This window comes from Ammodytes marinus (assembly GCF_949987685.1).
Source record: "Ammodytes marinus genome assembly, chromosome: 12".
Lineage (NCBI taxonomy): Eukaryota > Metazoa > Chordata > Actinopteri > Uranoscopiformes > Ammodytidae > Ammodytes > Ammodytes marinus.
In genome coordinates, this window is record NC_137216.1 from 6,058,442 (window position 1) to 6,077,851 (window position 19,410).

At 40.9% G+C, this 19,410-nt stretch overlaps 1 protein-coding gene across 4 annotated transcripts in view; it reads right to left on the minus strand.

Moving 5' to 3' along the window:
• Window positions 1-19,410, minus strand: part of LOC307258566 (histone deacetylase 4-like) — a 130,359-nt gene that overhangs the window by 102,710 nt on the left and 8,239 nt on the right. For all 4 annotated transcript variants that reach the window (XM_080038154.1, XM_080038153.1, XM_080038152.1 and 1 more), the window contains exon 2: window positions 15,464-15,758. In XM_080038154.1, coding sequence (XP_079894280.1) covers window positions 15,464-15,485 — 22 coding nt within the window. In that variant the 5' untranslated portion in view covers window positions 15,486-15,758. The remainder of the gene's footprint in view (window positions 1-15,463; window positions 15,759-19,410) is intronic.

A 19,410-nucleotide genomic window follows, 5' to 3' on the forward strand; every position in this document is an offset into this window, starting at 1 on the left:
ATGGGGATGTGGCTGTGCCGACTATTACGTAATAGTCGGCGAGAATTCTGACTGGAGTATATTGGGGGGGAGGGGTAGGGGTTTCAGAAAGGGGGAGAGTGAGAAAAGGAGAGATTGTTATTTTTTTGATATTTTGGCAGTATCTAGGCACACCGTGGACCCATGGATATGTTAGAACACATTTAAAAAGTGCATTTAGCATAATATGTGACCTTTAACAGATCAACAGATCTCTACAAGATAATCAGCTCACACAGAGACATTGTTCTTCTTTAGTATTCACTAAAGCAAATAGTTTTTTTCACAATTTGCAAATTTTCTATGCTACTAGTTTCTTGTAAGATACATTTACACTAATTGCACATCTGCACCAAATATTGCACTTTTTTGTATTTCTGCACATGACATTAAATCATTTGAAATCTTTTGGTGGTATTGTTGAAATAAATAACACTTAAAAAACAACATCAACAACAAATTCTTCACACACAAATGAAAAAAGGCGGTTCTACATGAATAACCAAACCAACCTACCCTCAAAACTATGAAGTTGGCCAATGTTTGGTTGCAACATTTAGGCGTAGTTCATTCTGCTCTCATCACTGCAAAAGCACTGAAATCATTACAAAAAAAGTTCTTAATCTTTGAACTCAAATCTGTTTCTTCAATTATTTCCAACTTGTGTCTTTCTTTGCATTAAGAACTTTTTTAGGTCTATTTTTATTTTTAGAAACAATACAGAAAGCGGGACCTTGGTGGTTACGGCAATACTTAAAACAGGATGATGCTGCTCGACAGCTTCATTGTGGTACGACCCGGCTGGTTGGTCAATTGGCCAGGTTTGTGAAAAACTGGTCAGACCTGGCTGGTCGTGTCAACCTGAAGACTTATGTCAAAGCCTTTAGAAGTTATAGTCCCCAAAGGGAAATTCTTTTTCACAAAAACGTACGTTATGGGGAGAGATAATTTAAACCTGTTTGTACTGTAGACTCAGGAAAATTACAGAGTAACTATGGAATGTAGAATAACTACAAAAGGTACCCAACCTGTTTTTTCATGGGGTCCAAATACTTTTCACAACGACACCCAGACACAAGTAGCAGGTAGGCCTACATGTGTTTTCCGTGAGCAGGAACGACTCAGGAAATATAATCCAGACAAAACTGTTTAATATCAAAACCCAATCTTGTCACCATTTGGCACACAAAGGGTTTATAGGATGAATAATGTTTGAAACAGTTACACTCCGCTGTGCTCAATCTGAAACATTTTGAACATTTCTGCTTTTCTACTGCTTTTTAAATGGCCGTAAGCGAAGCCGCGGCTCTGTGTAAACTTTGAATAGATATTGACATAAATATCTAAAAATAAAGTTTAGTTTAGTTAGGTTCTTGGCTTCCAAAGACCATGGGCCCCCCAAGTGGCTGGGCTCTAGAAAGCCTTCCCACTTTCTGCCCCTTATGGGCGGCCCTGTGTATTTGTACACATTTCTGTATGAAAGCTAATTATGTTTTGTATGATGTGTTTTGATTTTATTTGAACTTGGAGACACCTGGGGGGTATACTACGAAACAAACTCAACAGAGCCCGGCTCTCTTTTTTTGATCTGGTTCAACATAACACATACCCTCGCTCAGAGCTAACCGGTATCACGAAGGCAGTTATCAACCTCTTGTGTTGAACGAGGGTTTCAGCTTCAGGCTCTGTGCGCGTCCCCATGACAGGGGGCGTTTGGCCGTCATTTGACTCTGTTTCCGCACTGACTGGACTGATCTTGTGCCGCTAACTTTATCCTAACGGACTGATTGCGAGCAGCTGACTTCGCTGACTTCACAAGAGTTTGTCAGTCTGAATTATCACAGAACAGCAGAAAACAGAGAGCCGAAAAAAACTCTTACTGCAAATAAGGAGAGAGTGGAATGTTGTCAGAAAATTGGGCTACTGAATTGATTAATTTATTTTACAGATCGTTCTCGCAGTGAGAACGATCTGTAAAATAAATGACATTAAATGACATTATAAAGCAATTAACGGTTGAACTCGGATTTAAACAGTACACCATTTAGCCTAGTTGAATGATAATCCTACACTTAATAATCTGATTTAAGTCTGACACTGTCCCCTAATGAATAGCATAGCCTATGTGGAAAACCACTGTAGTTTTGGGCCACATCAAAATTAATACAATTTTGATTTTGATTTAGGCTAATAGCCCTTTATTTGCATCTTATAAATACCATTAAAATAAATAGCCTAGATACAAAACCTGTAGTCTGTATTTTCCGGACAAATATGAATCTACTGTGAGAAGCTTAACCTGCGAGTCTGCAGCGATGTCCGAACTGTGACAGCTGTCACCTGTCACGTCCCAACTGTAATCGCTACTGATGAAAAGAAAGAAGCCTACAGTGAAATAATGTTGCAACCTGTGATTTTATAGAACGCTTCATTAAGAGCCAGTGTGTGTAGATCGCCAGGTAAAATCATTTGAGGTGAGAGCATAGAGTGGCGCTGCATAGGTCTAGGCTATTTTAAATTTTCTGCATCAATAACTATGCATGTGGCAAAAAGCCGCAGCGCGATGTTACAATTCACACTAATGTAAGCCTTATGCCACGGCCTCGTTTTGTTCATTTACTTACTGATCAATAAGTTTACTGATTTAACTAGTTTACTCAGTGAGAAGTATCGCTCAGACAATATAGTCAGGTCCGCGGGATTTCAAAATGTGTAGTTTCCTTAAAGGGCAGCGCTCTAAGAGCCGAATTTAAACTCAAACTCTGCAACAAAAACTGGTCTGGGCAGGTTAGCCGTGCAGCCTCTGTTACCACGGTGATCTAGCCAGGTAAAAAGAGAGCCACCTTTCGTGATACTGAAAATGCTGGCTTTAGACCGCTTTAGACTCAACAGACCTCGCTCAGCCCTTAATCTCGCTTTGTAGTATACCCCCCTGTTCCTTGTGTATGTGTTTTTGTTGTACCTAAAAATGAAAAACCCAATAAATAAATGAAAAAAAAAAGGATAATGAACTCCTCAGGGGAAATTCTGTTTACTTGCCTTCATCCTGTTGACAGCTTTCATATAGTCTATGGTTGACAGTGATGCCGCAGAGTGAAAGTCATACATCAAAAACAGCAGCAACATTGTGTATTAATCACACATTATCTGGAGGTCACTAAAGGTCTGGGCGATTACATAATTCGGGACTGTAATCCATGACTGCTTTTAGATCACTTTCAACGTTATTACAGGGTCTTTACTTCATTGGGTAATGTAGCAGGCGGCTTTGATCCCTAGTATGGACATAATACCCTGTTCATAACGTCACTGGGCAGACATAGAATGACACTGATTGTCCTGACACTGATAGGGAGCTTAAAACAAGATACATAATCCACATTTGTATAAAACCTTCATAAAATCATGACCTGAGATGATGAACCCTTTGTTGCTATCTATGCAAGGGAGGCTGCGGTCCAAACACTTTCTGGAGTGCTGGGGATGTTCATTGGAGCCATGAAATTAGAGCCAACTTGAGAAGCAGCTATTGTGAGAATCTAATTTGAGGAAAAAAATCTTCTTAAATAGACATTCATAATCAGGGGCGTGCACAGGTAGACCTTAAGTGGTGCTTGAGCACCTGCACTTTGCACCCTGGACCAATCAAGTGCCCTTTTGGATTTTTTATTTTATTTTTAATTTTTTAACAGTGTAGGGAAGAATGGGGGGATGTGAGCCATCGGGTAATGTGAGACACCCCCTGTATCTAGGCAATGGAACACATTTTTGGTCATGTGAGATGTTTTCAAGCCCCTCTTATTTCCCCTTGGCCATGAAAGAGAGGACCTCATGGTGATGTTGCAAGCATGTTTTTTTTCACTAAAATGTCTTTTTTGCATGTAAAAGTAAATTTTCTTGCCGTCAACTTAATCAATTGTTGTGCTAAAGCAAATTGATTCAAGTAGAAAAACATATCATGCATGTTGATGAACCCCCTGGTCTTATGACTTCTATATATGACTTCTATATATGTCTGTGTACAATTTACCATAAAATCATTTGGTCATCCATCAAAATAAATATTTTGTTATTTGGCTCAGAGATTCCCAATTGCCTGCAGAAAAAGTAGCCTTATGCCTTGTTGTTATGCTGCACAAAGTGCCATTATTTTGCACTGAGCACCTGCTCCCCAAAATGTCTGTGCACGCCACTGTTCATAATCATGAGTGCGGCGGTAAATTTCACGGCTGAGTTTGTCCTCTGATGTTGTTTGTTTACTTGTTTTGGCATGAGGATACTGTGTGTCTGGTGTAGACAAAAAAAGGGAAAAGGGGCTGCATTAGATCCCTTCCCGCAAACAGAACTCCCTCTGTTTTCAAAATGAATGTGAGTGAATGTGTTTGTGAGAAGAAAACACTTGAATGGGTGGACAACTTGCATCTATTAATAGTGTCTATAAATGGATCAAGCACTAACCATCCTTTCCTTTTTCTCTGTCCAGTCACATATAGTCCTTAACACAACAATATTCCTTTAGTGCTGATTTCAAACTAAACTGTGCTACTTTGGCATTATGAAAGAAGATGATAATTACAATTAGGCTACAAAAGGTCTAACAATTGTAGTGTAGAAATTCAAGGAATTTTGACAAATTACACCGCTACACATGGCTCCCAAATTGAGTTTTGGTGTTTAGCAGACAGTGTTGAACAGATGGGTTAAGTGGCACATCTAGTTTCAATGACAATGCAACAGAATGTAAGTCATGTATGCAGTTTTTCTTAGAGTAGAGTAAGACCAGTTTTTGCCAAACTAGATATGATGTGTTGCTACTAATTAGGTTACATTAAATTGTGGCTGCTGTATTGCTAGTCGAGAGGAACATATTATGAATGCATGTGGTTGTAAAGGAGAATGGCAGAAAATGATTGCTCTGACGGGGCTAGTGGAATATGTGAAAATATTTATAGTAATCTAAAAAAAACACAGTAAGATGCATAATTTACACCTTACTAATAATATGCACATGGGTATCATAATCACTCCTAACAACACTGTTTGACAATTTGGAAGCACTTTACAAAAGTGTTAAAAGATCAGTATAAAGATGTTAACAAGATAGTCACAGTGATTGGTGAATTGGAGACTCAATACAATGGTTTGGGATGTGGGAAACGGTGCATTGATCTTAAAATGAGGATGCCTTAAAATATTACTTTCCCCTTCTTCACGTGATTACAGTGGAAAACCTCCATGAAAAAAGGACCTGGCTACCTCCAGTGTCCAAGGGTTGTCTCGTGCACGATTGTTCCACACTGAGCGAGTGCATCTATGTCAGGTCAAACAAACATTCCCACGGAAGGACCGGCATTTGCCTGTGTTAGACCATGTGTCGGCATCTTCCACTGCACTTCCATTCGAGTGAAGTGCTCTCTTTGTGGGCTTTGCCATTGCACGGATGCTCATTAGAGCGTTAGCTCCCAATGCAATGTTGTGCAAATGACAGCAAGCCAGATAGACGCCGACACAAAGACACACTCAGAGTCAGAGTGACACAGAGGAGACAGTTCAGCATGTGTTCCATCACCGTGATTCCACTGAGCTGCATGATTCACATTACATCTGCTCACTTCATTCTAAATTAAACTTTGCAATAAAAGATCCACAGAGCAGAGACGTTTTGTTTCAGCGATGCCCAGATTCACACAACATCTTCACTGTTTGCTAACAATACGCACCACTACTGCCCTCTGCTACAGGAACCAACACCAAAGTAACATTATGTAACAAGCTTATACAACGCTTACAGCGATATGTTCATTTTACTACCCTGTTCACACCAGCTCATTTATCCATCCAACAGCAAATCTACACAGCATACCCTTGATGTTTCATTCATATAATAGGCTGCTGGAACTGAAAGTTGAAGTAATGAGCATGCTATGTTATGCAAATGGTGTTAAGAGAAGTCTAGTAAATTACAACTGTGGGAGGATGACAAACCTTGCTTGTATGCGTGTTGACTGATTACGAGAGCTGTTGGACTCAGTGATCTTGCATAGAGTTCTACTGCACGGTCAATGGGTGCACCACAATAAACTCTTTAGTGGTATAGTAACACTTTCCTAAGGCACACAGCTACACTGGATAATTTAATTTGCTGCCAAGTATTACCTGCTAGCTGTATACCTGTCTGAAGATAAGGTTGGAGAATCATCAGCTATGTTGGATTCTGATGATATAAAATGCTATAGATGAATGTAACGCCTACCTTCTCCTGTGTCTAAGTAATGTTTCCTCACTTGACTTGCTAAAAGCTTAGAGGTATTTGTAGTTCATTCTATGAGGCTAAATATACCTTAAACATAAACTTGACATTTAGCATATCGACCACGCAGTCACATGCACTACAAAGCCAAAATAGCAAGCATGTTTAGCCAAAACATTGGGATTATGTCACAGTACTGTGGCTCAGCATACTTTAGGTCATAGCTAACACTGCACTTGAACTAATTGAATCCAAAACCTTGGATTTAGTTTGACAACCTAGAGGACCTTTGCTGTTTGGCTGTCCACAGCAAAAAGTAGAAATTCTCCATGTAGAGAACTTAACTTTTGTTTATGCAAAGGATGTTTACTAAGGTGGCATAATTTATTTAGAAAAAAATAGGCCTTTGAGTTACACACATTCACACATGCAAGCTGCCAAATACAACCACAGGAGTGTACCGTGGCAGCTGAGCAGCTCCAGTGGAACAGTTACAGTTCAAAAGCCTTGCTGAGTAGAAGGCTCTGAGCACCGAACATAATACCTTCATTGGCTGAATCAGAGTTATAAACCCAGAAGACTCCTGGATTCAAATCTCTTCCTTTACTTCTACTGTACTAGTCGTATGCCAGGCCCAAGTGGCGTCTTACGACTACTTTCTTGACTGAATGTATTTCTGTGACCTGGTATTGTCTATACAGTAAAATACTACGTCCACGTTTGAGGGTTGGGTGTGCATGGACTTTCATATTAAGGGCCCCCCATCAAACAAACTGGTTTGTAACACTTCTAAGCGAATGCAACAGACAGATAATAGGGTCAGGGTATTCATTAAGTTATTTTCACTGGACCAGGAGCAAAGGGATGCCAGAGTCACTAACATGGCAGAGCCGATAGCTGCCTGCAGGTGCTGGGCACATAGACACTGTCTTAGGGCTGAGAGAAGGGTCTCAATGAGATTACCTTAGATGAGACCAGGTCCATTATGTTGTGAATGACCACCCTGATGTAAGAAAAACTCTTGATAAGTCTTTGAGGATTAGGATGCTACTTTGATCTTAACAAACAGCACAAAAAAACAACTCTGTCAATAGTTCAATGTGCATCACATGAAGAAGAAGGCCTAACCAAGACTGAGCACTGCAGTGGACCAAAGAAATCAGAAGAAGCTGCACAGTCATGCGCGGCATCTACAATGACTTCAAAGAAAGAAGGATTTTTCCTTTCTGCTTTTTGGTAATTCTGTGTCTCCAAATTAACCATCAGTTATTCTTCTTCACGCACAAAAGGGAGCTATTTAATTGCCATTTTGGGAATGATTTAGGTCATTAAATGAACCTGAATGGATGCCTCAGGCTGACCTGCTGGATCCAAATCAGCACCAAACAATCTTTTTATGGATCGGTATTTGAGCCTTTGTATCTGGTAACTGTTGCAATCCAGTGCACCTGTTTTCAAAAGACCTCTGTTAAATCACTGAAAGTGACTTTTTGCACTTGGCACATCACATGTGCATGAACTACAAAGCAATCTAAGTAGCAGCCATCCGTTTCACTTCACGATATCCACAGCAAGCAGCTTTCTCACAAAGGGTAGCTCAACAGCAATCAGTGGTAAATGCAGCAAGAACAAGTATAATACCAGTCTTGGAATACTAATAAAAGCTATTAATATTTTCAGTTCAGAGTTCAGAGCGGCTCTTCAGCTAAAGCATCAGCATTTACTTAGAAACATTTAGTCAGAAACTATCGCATAATTTGATCAATGACTATTATGTGCAAAACAGAACTTTGGAACTAAAAGGGATTAACTGTCTTTTATTCGTCATTCTGTATGAAAATGTATTGGCTGATTTGTTAACTCATTATTAGAACTGTATGCTTTTTAGCTTTATAATGTTCTCTGCAGTGATGAAAAACAAAATCAGTTAGTTGGGACCGGTAGGAATGTTTTCCCTCTGTCCTTTAATTTAGGCAATACTAAGTCCAATTACTGCTTCCTTGTATATTGTTTTTCATTCAATTTAATAATACAGACGCATAAAGCACACTTGTCTTAGAGTGGGTCAACATTTAAACCAGGAAAGCAATTTAACTATGTGTGACAATGGAATTGCACTGCATTAGGAAAACATAGCCTGTCACACTGATATTTTGCGAAAAGTCTGATATAATATAATGACTTTAATTGACTATGTTGCCGATGATGAAAGAGTTCTTCGTATCAGTTATTGTTGCAGGCACATCTAAAACTGTTTTTCAAGCAAACATCAATTTGCTGCTCCATTGGAGATGCTTCAAGCCTCATCTGAACGATTCATATGAGACTGCTCATTCAAGTTTTTAATGTCACGGTTCAATTTTTATTTCCATAGACTTTACTTCTAAAAAAACTGAATTATATTACATAAGATAAAGATACGTTTCAGTTCTCTCTCATTTGACCTCCACTCTGTTTAATATACAGTACACTATCTGTTTATCTTTCCTTCTACTGTAACTTAAAGAGAGATGAATGGTCTGTCAGGTAAATTACATTAAAGTTTAGCAGCATGAAATTAATCAGCATGCTAAATAGAAACGTTGTTCATGACATCCCAGTATTAGTTCAGAGATTCAGAGTTGAAAAGACAGTGTTTTTATTGTTGGTTAGGTTGGGCTGTGTATTGTGGTAAATGTTGGTCTAGAGAAGGGTGGGGTGAGTGATTGTAATTGATCATAATCCCATGTATCTGAGTCAGTCTGAAAAGAGCGGACAGCTGTTTTCTGAGAATTTTAAAAGATATAACATTATCTATTTTTAAACATGTTTCCTAAATTGCAGGACCTGAGTCTTTAAGACACAGCGTTAGAAAATGTGGGTACAAACCTGCAGTGGACGCATGTCTTAACATCTCTATGAAGGCCTCCGTTTCAGGCTTTATCCTGGGATTAGTGCCTTGAAAAGTTCATTCCTGGGAGACCCAGAGTGCACTGAGCCCTTCCTAACAGGGATTGTGTAACCGCTGCTAACCTCTGATTTTGTTTTTGTTCATGGAAGCAGCAGGATTACATCCTTCTCAGACCCACCTGACCCGCCTCCCCCTCTTCTGCACTGTCCCCCGTTGAACCCAAGCAGCGGATTGCACCTCCAGGACAGATGTGGAATACAGCAGTGCAGGGATTACTGTCCCAGGGTTGATTCAGCACATGGACTCATGACAGCAAATCAATCAGAAAATGAGAGAGAACTTGACCTTCTGCCTTTCACTGTGACTTGATCAGGGTTAATCTTTGAGGTCTTGAATGTTCTTAATCATCTGGGCTACTCAGAGCTGTGCAGTACAGCCCGTGGTTAACATCTGTATCAGTGTATGTTTTCTGCTCAAGCATAAATACTTCACCCGGAATGCTTGTCTGAGGCCTTTCTAAGATACAACCTGGCTTTAAATCCCACTCGGATGTAACAACATGTTTTTCTTGCAAAGCAGCAGCAAATGTGTTGCATTAAAATCGTCAAGGCAACCACCTTACTGACGCGCCTGCTGAAAGCCAGCCAGCGTTAACAAGGTAGAAGGTAGACACAAAGCGTGATCTGTCAGTCCTTATTCCAAGAAATTAAAAAAAGCCAACAACATGTCGCCTGAATTAGCAACCAAATCAAGCATGGAACCATTTAATAATTCATAGTGACGGAACAAAAAAAGGAGATTGATAGATCTTTGTTCATGAAAGAACAGAGCAATACAGTTTGAAAGAACAACACACAGCAGTTTGAGCACACAAAAAAAACATAATTCAATTCTGAGCTTCTGTTCGGGGCAGGCAGAAGGCAAAGCTTTGAATGCTTAATAAATTCTCTCTAAAGTCTAAATTGCACACTTGTTTCATCTGGCAATGAGATTACTGGAATGGAATATATTGTGGAAAAAAAACTGTGGAGAGGAAGACAATAATGAGGCAGTAATCATATTTCTCCACAGCAGCGTTGTCATTCTCTTAAAAAGGCTTCTGTTTAGTCTGGTTCAACTCTCATTACCATCCATCTTTCTATTGAGGGACTTTTTTTTTTTTGCAGAGCCAAGGATACATGAGAACAATAACATTTCTGCAGCAAATCAAATGCATCAAACACAGATAGTGGGGAAGGCTCTGTGGACAGTCACTAGATAGCAGTGAGTGAACCTCAAGCCAATAACGTCACTTTCCTAAAAACTTCCTTAATAACTTTCTCTGAATAAGATGATCTTATTTTGTCCTCTAGCTTTGGTTGACCCTATGCAACTTCCTAAACGTCAGGACTAAAACATATCAATTAACACCCCAAGCCCTTTTCCCTACTGATGGCCCCTGTAAACGAGGAATCATCAGCGTGGGCCAGCAGGGGTTAAGCTGCCTTTTTGAAGATTATGCTTCACTTTCCAGTAGCTAGCCTGGCCCAGACACTAGGCAATGTCTTCTAATCCACCGCTGCAGGCTTTTGATAGCTCCCGCTGCGAGAACTTATTACAGTCAGTGACTGATTAAAAATGAGAGACAGAGGGCGGGGTGGTTCGGGGGGGGGGGGGGGGGGGGAGAGACTGGGAATTAGAATGACAGAAGAGAAGGAAGGGCAAGTGAGAGAATTAAAAACGACTCCTTTTTCAGAAGCAGGAGACTAAACTACACAGCAGCTGACTTTAAATACCTTCTTAATCTAATGCTTCTGCTATGATTTGGTTACTCAATAGAAACTTTTTACTTTACATAAGGTAGGGTTCGACTAAATTGCTTAAAGTTTTCTTTAAAAAAAGGGAAAACCTGATCCAAAATGTGAAAGTGAAAAACATTTACGTCATATTTGACAAGAAATTGTGTCACCGGAAAAAGCTTAAAACCAACATCCCTGCATTTTGAGCACAGCACTGTTGCATTACCATCCACAAAGCACTTGGAACGTAATGCTAGAGCTAGTTATGGCTGCAAAAATGTAAAAATTAATTCAATAAAAACAAAACTGACTGACTGACTCAGCTGTAAAAGAAGGAACTTTACTGCTAATGTTGCAGCACTCAATTAATCATGATAGAGAGAAGAATAACAACAATCCTGTCTGGCATTAGCTGTGTGCACTCCACCATCTTGTGTAGGCCACTTCTTGTGCTGTCAGCCCCTCTCAATCATTTCCCGCCCATTCTGCGATACTGAATAATCTCTGGGATAAAAAAAATCTACACATGGACGTGCTCGTCCCAAAAACTTTTCATGAATAATTCACAACCATCTGCCATGGATCAGCAGGGTGAATGAGAGGAAGAGAAGTGAAGAGGTGCCATTCTTCTGTTTATTTTATAAAAACCAGCTCCTCACAGCAGCAGCCCCCAGCCTGCACTGCAGCAACGACTGGATGAACGACAGCTGCAACTCCCCGCATACCCACTGGCTAATCTAAAAAACCTGCTAGCTGAGAAATGAGTATCCTTTCGTAACCAACCCTGCGTTCCAAATCACATACTCATTATTTTGACTACACCACAGTACAGAAGAGGTTTAGGGCCACAGGAGAGAAAAAAAAATAGATAAGGAAGTTTTTTTTTTGTGTCGAGAAATGTCAAGACGAATACTCCAAAATGCTATTGAAGTTAGGGGGGCATTTATGTATTTTCAGCATACTACAATTGACGTGCATGTATTGGGACATCCTAAATCTTTTTCTGGCATACTAAATAGTAGGGAAGTATGGGTATTGGAACACAGGGCAAGTGCTGCTTTTTCTGTTTTTGCTGTATGTATGATGGTGAATTCAGGTTAGGATGAAGAAATGGAGGAAAATACAAACACTATAAAGAAAACGTATTCCCAGGACAGAACAATAAAGCAGAATTGTCCTTAATAAAAAAAAGGTACAAAGGGACAATGAGCATTGTCTAACTAAATCCACTGAGGACAAGTCATAAGTGTGTATCCTGGGTCCCTCTCTTGAAACACAGAAGCATGCAAAAAAAAGCAGATCCTCTACAAGTAAAGCACAACTATAGGCCATCAACACATGTTGAACAGGCTGGAGAGGCTGAGAATACTCCAGTAAAATACCAATTCAGGGCGAGACACTGCAGGTGAAAAGAGTAGAAATTTTAACCTATAAATATCATTGTGAAACTTTAGCAATTCATAACTTACATTTAAAACAATATCTTTTTTGTTGTATCACACTTTTTTTCAGAAATGATTGAATAAAATAGCAAATCTGGCAATATGTAACTAATAGAAACTGAACAGTGCTTTAAAAAAAATAGTTTTTTCCTGCCATGTGTCACGTTAATAGTAGTAAACAATGCCAACACATCAGGTTAGCCTGAGCTTTCTTTCTGGTAAGACTGTACAGGCCTCAGAGGGATTTAACAAACTATACACAGCCTCCAGTCTCTATGTTTGTGTTCCAGGCAGGCGAGTCTCTCCCTATGACCATGTATTGACGCAGGATCCCCCCCCCCCCCCTCCAGGACCTGCCACTGATTACTGCTGCTGGAGAGCACGGGAGAGGGGAGGGGAGGGTCTCTCTGGGATGAGAGAGGTTGTCTGTGTGTGTGTTCTTGCTCCGGCTCCAAGGCCATAAACCCAGTTCCAAAATGCCAAGTAGCATGTCAACATGCCAGCCTTTGCCACCCAAGTTCCAGTCACACAAAAAGGCCCTTCAGTGCTCTAAATTGGTGGTTTGAGAATGGGAAACGATGATCTGTCATAAGTGGGGAAAAAAGGGCTTAGCAATAATGCACAGACCGGAGGGCGACGAGGGGAAAATGAAGTGCTAAAAAGAGAGCAAAATGAAGGAGTGAAAGCTAGTTCCTTCATTTCAGAGCTCGGTAATTGGGTGGAGAAAAGTCTGGCATTTGAAATGTTTTGGCTTGACTAAAATGTTTAAGAGGACTTATCCCTCGGCTATATTTGGTGTTGAAGCTGGTCGGAAAAAATGTGGCTGGCTTCATTATGAATCATAAAAAATTAAATTAAAATGAAAGATTGTGAGTGAGTAGAAAAGGCTCTCTTCTTTATTGAAATAGCCCAATTTAGTTAAATAACGTGTGATAATTGATCTGACAACTGTGGATTCAGGTTGGGACCGTTTTTTCCATTCTGCTAAAAAGCAGATTGTTGGCCGCGGAAAGCACAAGCAAGTCGGACGATGTCCATGGAATATCCAGGAAATTGACAAGCATACCTCGTAAGTGAAGACAGTAAAACGGTAATCCTACACCATGAAGTTATTCTAGAAGCTTTAAGAAAGATTGACAGAGCATATAAATGATCTGATGAGGAGGAAAATAAAAAAAAGAGTTATGCCCCAGTTCATGCTCCCACTTACATAACACAATGTATTTAAGAAATAAGAAGAAGAAAAACACTGACAGCTATCTGGATGGCCTTAATTATCCATTATGATGACGCACATCATTTTTGGCTGGGACAACACCATGTCTCTACTCGCAGTTCAAGAGAAAAGAGGAGGATGCCAGCTAACCCACATTATAGCAGCACAACAATTAATCAATGGCTGTGACATCAGTGCAGTGTTGAATAAGACCATGTCAGCCAAAAGCAGGATGGGTAAGCGAGGACACAATTGGCCCTTTTGTCCACTTTGGTTTGCAGTTGAGAGAGAGAAGGGGAAAAGCCAGATCAGCACCAAGGATGTGATGAAAGAAAAGAGGGTTTTTTTGAGTAGGGCTCCATCAGTGTAGGTCAAGAACACCAGGGAATCTCTTTTTGAGTATGCAAGAAGAAAACTGCGTCCAAATACAATGCGTGACCAGTAAACAGACTAAATGGGTGACAGGCATTCTGGGACATTTACATTTTGTTTGTGTTGTCTATGTATTAGCTGCCACGTTAACAAGCCCTTCCAAAATCATAATTCAGAAGAAAAGTAAATAAATAAATGCCAGTATGTGTAGATAATTATTGTTAATTATATGAAACATGACCCCTGCCTTCTTATGAATTCATCAAAGCTGCACATATCAAACATTACTCCCACACATACTGTAAATCCAAAAGAATCACAAACACACCAATATATTATACATGTGACCCATTAACCTTAAACTGAACTCCTAACTCAGAAAGAAGTCATGCAATGGGTGTGCGGCAACTATAGGCAACTTTACCCGTAGGAAATTCATACTGTATAGGGAATAGGTACCAACACGCCCCATCTATTCGTTTAAAGGCTGGCACTGCATTATCTGTAAAAAAGGTCTATGAATTGGATTATGGTTTACAATTACAACAACAACTAAAATCATCAATCTTTGAAAACACTTAAATTAGTACTTTGCTGTTGGTATTGATTGCTGTCACTTGCATTAACTGACTCAAGTGTGCGGAGACAAAATCCATGTTTAAATCTGTCACTGTCAATTTAGCTATACGCGACTGGCTTGCAGATCAAATAAAAACAGTTTAAAGTTAATACAAAGAGATACAATGGTCAGAAATGAAATTGTACCAAAATAAAATGTTAAAACAGGAACGTCTTCAAATAAAAATGCCATTTAGTTTAAAGTAGCAGCGTTCATTCAAGTTTTTCACAGCTACAATTACATCTATTTGTTTTCTTGGCAGCATTGTAGTCATGGTTGAAAAAATTACTGTCAACGCTGTTTGAAAAAAATAAAGTTAGTGGTTCTACCAGTCCCTCTTTAGAAGGATGAAGAGCCCTTGAAGAAAATGGAAAATCAAAACAGCCCGATTTCTTCTGTTCGCCGAGGTGTAACCAAATGATCAACTGTGACCAAATAAAGAATGTTTTCAGAAGCGGGGGTTCACTTTCCAATGTCTATTATTTACCTCTGGCATGCTAACTAGGTTTAAAAAGCAGAAAAAAATTAAACGAGTCTCCTGCTTTTCTAAAGAGACATTAAACTGGGACCACCGGGGGGAAATCTCAGTGCATGCATAAATAAGCCTTATACAGTAAAGGGCTCTGCTGTAAAGTCAGGCATCAGTTATAAAACCTGTAGCGAGTGTGTGAAATAGAAAAACAGAACAAAAATCTGTAAAAACACCTCAACAAAGAGGAACCTTAAACGACTCTTCTTCAGGGAAAGAACATATATATATATATTTATATATATGCATCTGCTCGGTACAGATATCATAATTTCCATTGCCAAATTTCAAAGCACTTAGACATGTGGAGAGGAGGACAAGATAGTACTTTCTGGTTTGAACGTCTTACCTGATCGACTGTGAGAGCTCATTGTTACGGGCAGACTTGGACTTAAGGGGAGCAGAGGTTGAGCGGTGAGGGTGTCAGTGCACCTCTGTGGTAGCCTATAGGGGAGGGGGGGGGGGGGGGGGGTGACCGCTGTGTGCTTTGCCAGCCAAGTCAGTGGTGGTGCCAGGCGGAGGCTCCAGGCCAAGCAGGGACAGAGCTATACGCTGTTCCTTTAAGGCTCCATCACACTCAGCCACAGGTGGAGACCTCAGCGCTGGGCTTTGTGGCAGGGATTCCTTCCACCAAACAGGTCGGGCTGTGAGAGGTGGATGCAAAAAAGAGAAGTGCTTTTTAGATGAATGGGAAACTCCAGATCGTATACAGTATACCACACAAGTTACCTTACATATTTACAACCCAACTGGTGTGTTTACCTGAGGCAAGGGGAGGAACAAAGGCATTTAGCTCACTCACCAGTGTTTCATGATCAGTTTGTGTCTGTATCTATCTGTGTGACCCTGAGTGACACATGCATACCGGTGGTGAGCTGGATTGTGGCTGCCAAGGTGAGGCTAGCAAGCCACAGTGGCAAGGGAGGCACGGCCAAGTACAACAAGGGAGAAAACCTGATATGACAGTGAGACTTGTTGTCATACAGCAGAAATTAAATCAAAAATGGTCTTGTTTAGGATACTGTTGGACACCAATGTTAAGTAGAGACAATCTGTTAAAAGTCATTACAAATTGAAAGGCTGTTCCAACAAATTTGCTTGAAAATGGGACTCTTATATAAGTTATTTGAAATCCTTAATTACCCTGGCCCAGGACAAAGGGCCCAGGACAAAAAAAAGTAATTACAAAGATAATTCAAAATCATCAGGTTCATAGCGAGCAAGAGAAAAAAAATTACTGACGCAAATAAAGATGTATCTTGTGTCAAGTTTTGTTTATGTAATGCGGTTTCATTGGAGTCATCTGGATTGGATAGAAATCACAGCATAGTGTACCTAATGTAAAAGCAACACAAGTCACCGACAGCACTGTTACCACACCCAGACCCAGTCAGGCAGACCTTTTGTTAACTGTCCAATAGCTGAATCCAAATGCTAAAAGCAAACACAGATGCTTTTAAGAAACAATCAAACAGTGGCAATACAAGTAAAATGTGACTTTAAAAGAGTTTCAACATTTGCCAACTACTGATGACATAAGTGAATCATCATTTACACAGCTTGCATGGTCAGCTGTGGAGGTCTGTGCCTTAATAAAAGGCTCTGACCTGTAGCAGAGCCCAATAATGAAATGCAAACAGAGGCTTCCTGAAGGCTCAGGCCTACCTCAGAGTCCATAGAAGAGAAAGAGGAAGAAAACCTTTCACACTGTCTAGTGAGGGGTGTGTGTGTGTGTGTGTGTGTGTGTGTGTGTGTGTGTGTGTGTGTGTGTGTGTGTGTGTGTGTGTGTGTGTGTGTGTGTGTGTGTGTGTGTGTGTGTGTGTGTGTGTGTGTGTGTGTGTGTGTGTGTGTGTGTGTGTGTGCGTGTGCGCGCGTGTGCGTGTGCGTGTGTGTGTGTGTGCGTTTCGTGAGCGTGTGTTATGCAATCCAAACTGCAGGTATGTAAACACACACAAACCCATATTCAGCGAAGAAGCCTCAGGCTATTCAACCCTAACCGGCAGAAGATAAAACTGCCTGTCACATCTTCCAGGTGTCAACAGAGGTGAACTCAAAACAAGTGGTGCTGCAATCAATCACAAGAACTGAATGAGTTCAACGGAAAGAAGGCGCTAGCTTTACAGGGCCTAGTAAAATAACATGGAAACACATTACTGCCAAGCTTTCTTGTGGAGCTTATCTGGAATTATCGTAAAAGGAAAACACTCCCTTGAATGACAAATTGAATGGAGGGCCCGTTTATTTGTTAGTGAATAATGCTGAATGTAAAGGAACATGAATTTACTCTGTTAGTTTTCAAATCAACAAAAGAAATGCCTGGGCAAACTGTCAGCTTTCATTTTCCGAGTTTAAACATCAAACGTCAGTGTTACGCCGCATTTCTCATCCACATCGTCTAACATTTTGCACACAGCAACTCCCAGCATCCTTCAGGACAGGAGCAAACTGACCAGAGGCGAGGGGCTGAGATGTTTGTGTGCATGTCTGCCCTAGGTATGTGTGTTTGATTGCTGCAGGTATGCAAGACAGTGCTTTGATGAACCACGAGGGATACTCCCAAAGTGGATGGATTCCTTCTGACATACTGAGGTGTCAGAAATAAGCCCTCAGTTGACTGGAGGGCAGCCGTGCTATTCTCAGATCCAGACGCCTATTCCTGTCAAAGGAGCGTGTCACAAGAAGAATTCTGGCTGTGCTTTTACAGCTTGTCATACTATGTCAGCAGCAGTGACCTCAGGCATTTAGTCTTCTCACTTTCTCCCCTCGCCACACACACACACACACACACAAGAACACACACACACACACAAGAACACCCTCGCACCGCTCAAAGGGAAAGCCAAGCCTGCTCCTTTCCTAACAACACAAACCTGCAGTTTGTGGCACTGGCCAGCTGTCAGCTGTGCTTGTGCGGCTTTTTAAAGAATATTCCTTCTTTGAATTTCACTTTTTCTGCCATTTTAAGCTGTTCTTCAGGGATCCTATTAAAAAAAATCCATCATTGTGCTACATTGTAGGTGCTTATTATTACCGCAGTGTAGAACCGTAAAACACACCACCTGCACCTCTCTCCTCTTACCTGACACTTGAGTTTGGATGGGATTTATTGTTCCCGTGCAGCAAAGTTTGAACCTGGAAAGGTTTCATGGGGCTTTGACAGGAAGCCAGCTCTCAGGACCCTCTTAATGGACTCCATTTCCCAGGCACTCTGAGCGAGCGCTGCATGGCCAGAGTAATCACAACGGCATAAAAATAACATGCGGTTGAAGCGAGCAGTAAACAACAGTTAAGAGACCTAACCCTTGCATAGCTCATGAAAATGAATCATTGAAATTGCACTTCTGCCGTGAAGACAGCCTCAGCCTCTCAGTCCTAATTGACTATGAATTATTCAGATGGCAAGTGGGATTAACCCCACGGCACAGCCACTATGTTGTTGGCTGACATGTTGCTTTGTTGTTAGCAAAAATTTAAGTATGTATAGTGAGCGATATAAGCTTAGAAAGAAAACCCCCCCAAAGGAAATCATTGCATCTCTCAGCCAGCAGGGCACGGATGGAATATTGTAATAGGTCTGGACTGTTGCTGGTTCAATTGAGGGCATGGCTGTGTCAAAGTGAACTAGTCCTCCTTCAGTAACACAGGCAACGTGAGAGTTAAAGAGGGTTGCTGGGGAGTAACCAGGTAGAAAGGGGGTGAGGAGGACATGTTTGAGAAGAGCAAGAGACATCCTATCTGTCAGGAAAGGGCCTGCAGTAACACAATACTCTCTGCTGCTTGTTTGTGTTTACAAGTGAACAAGGCCAGCCACGACCGCAGAGGACAGCACATCAATCAACTGTTGGCCCAACAAACAAGGGACAAGACAAGGAGCGCAGGCTTCAAGTGGCACAGAGGGAATGGTTTGACCGCCTTGGCAAGGTAAAGCGTGTGGCCATAACACAAGAGCCTTCACCTGCATGCCCTCACTCTGTCACTGTCTGTTATAGTGGAAAGATGAAGTAAGCATTTAACATGGTGCTGTTGAGAGGGCGGGCACAACAATTGTGAAGGAAACAGGCTTGAATCAAACGTTTCTTTGTTTTGTCCGTTCAACCTTTGCGACACCATTGCATTCAGTTAAACTTCCAAAGAGGAACTTTAACATTTTTTATCAAAAAGTTGAAATTTTCATCTGGTGATCATGAATGCAAAACAGCAGAAAAATAGGCCATTATTCACACCTTTGAAAGGGTCCGATTCCTCCCTGGGTAACGGAGACAAAACTATTTACGGCATACAGAGCCCGAAAAAGCC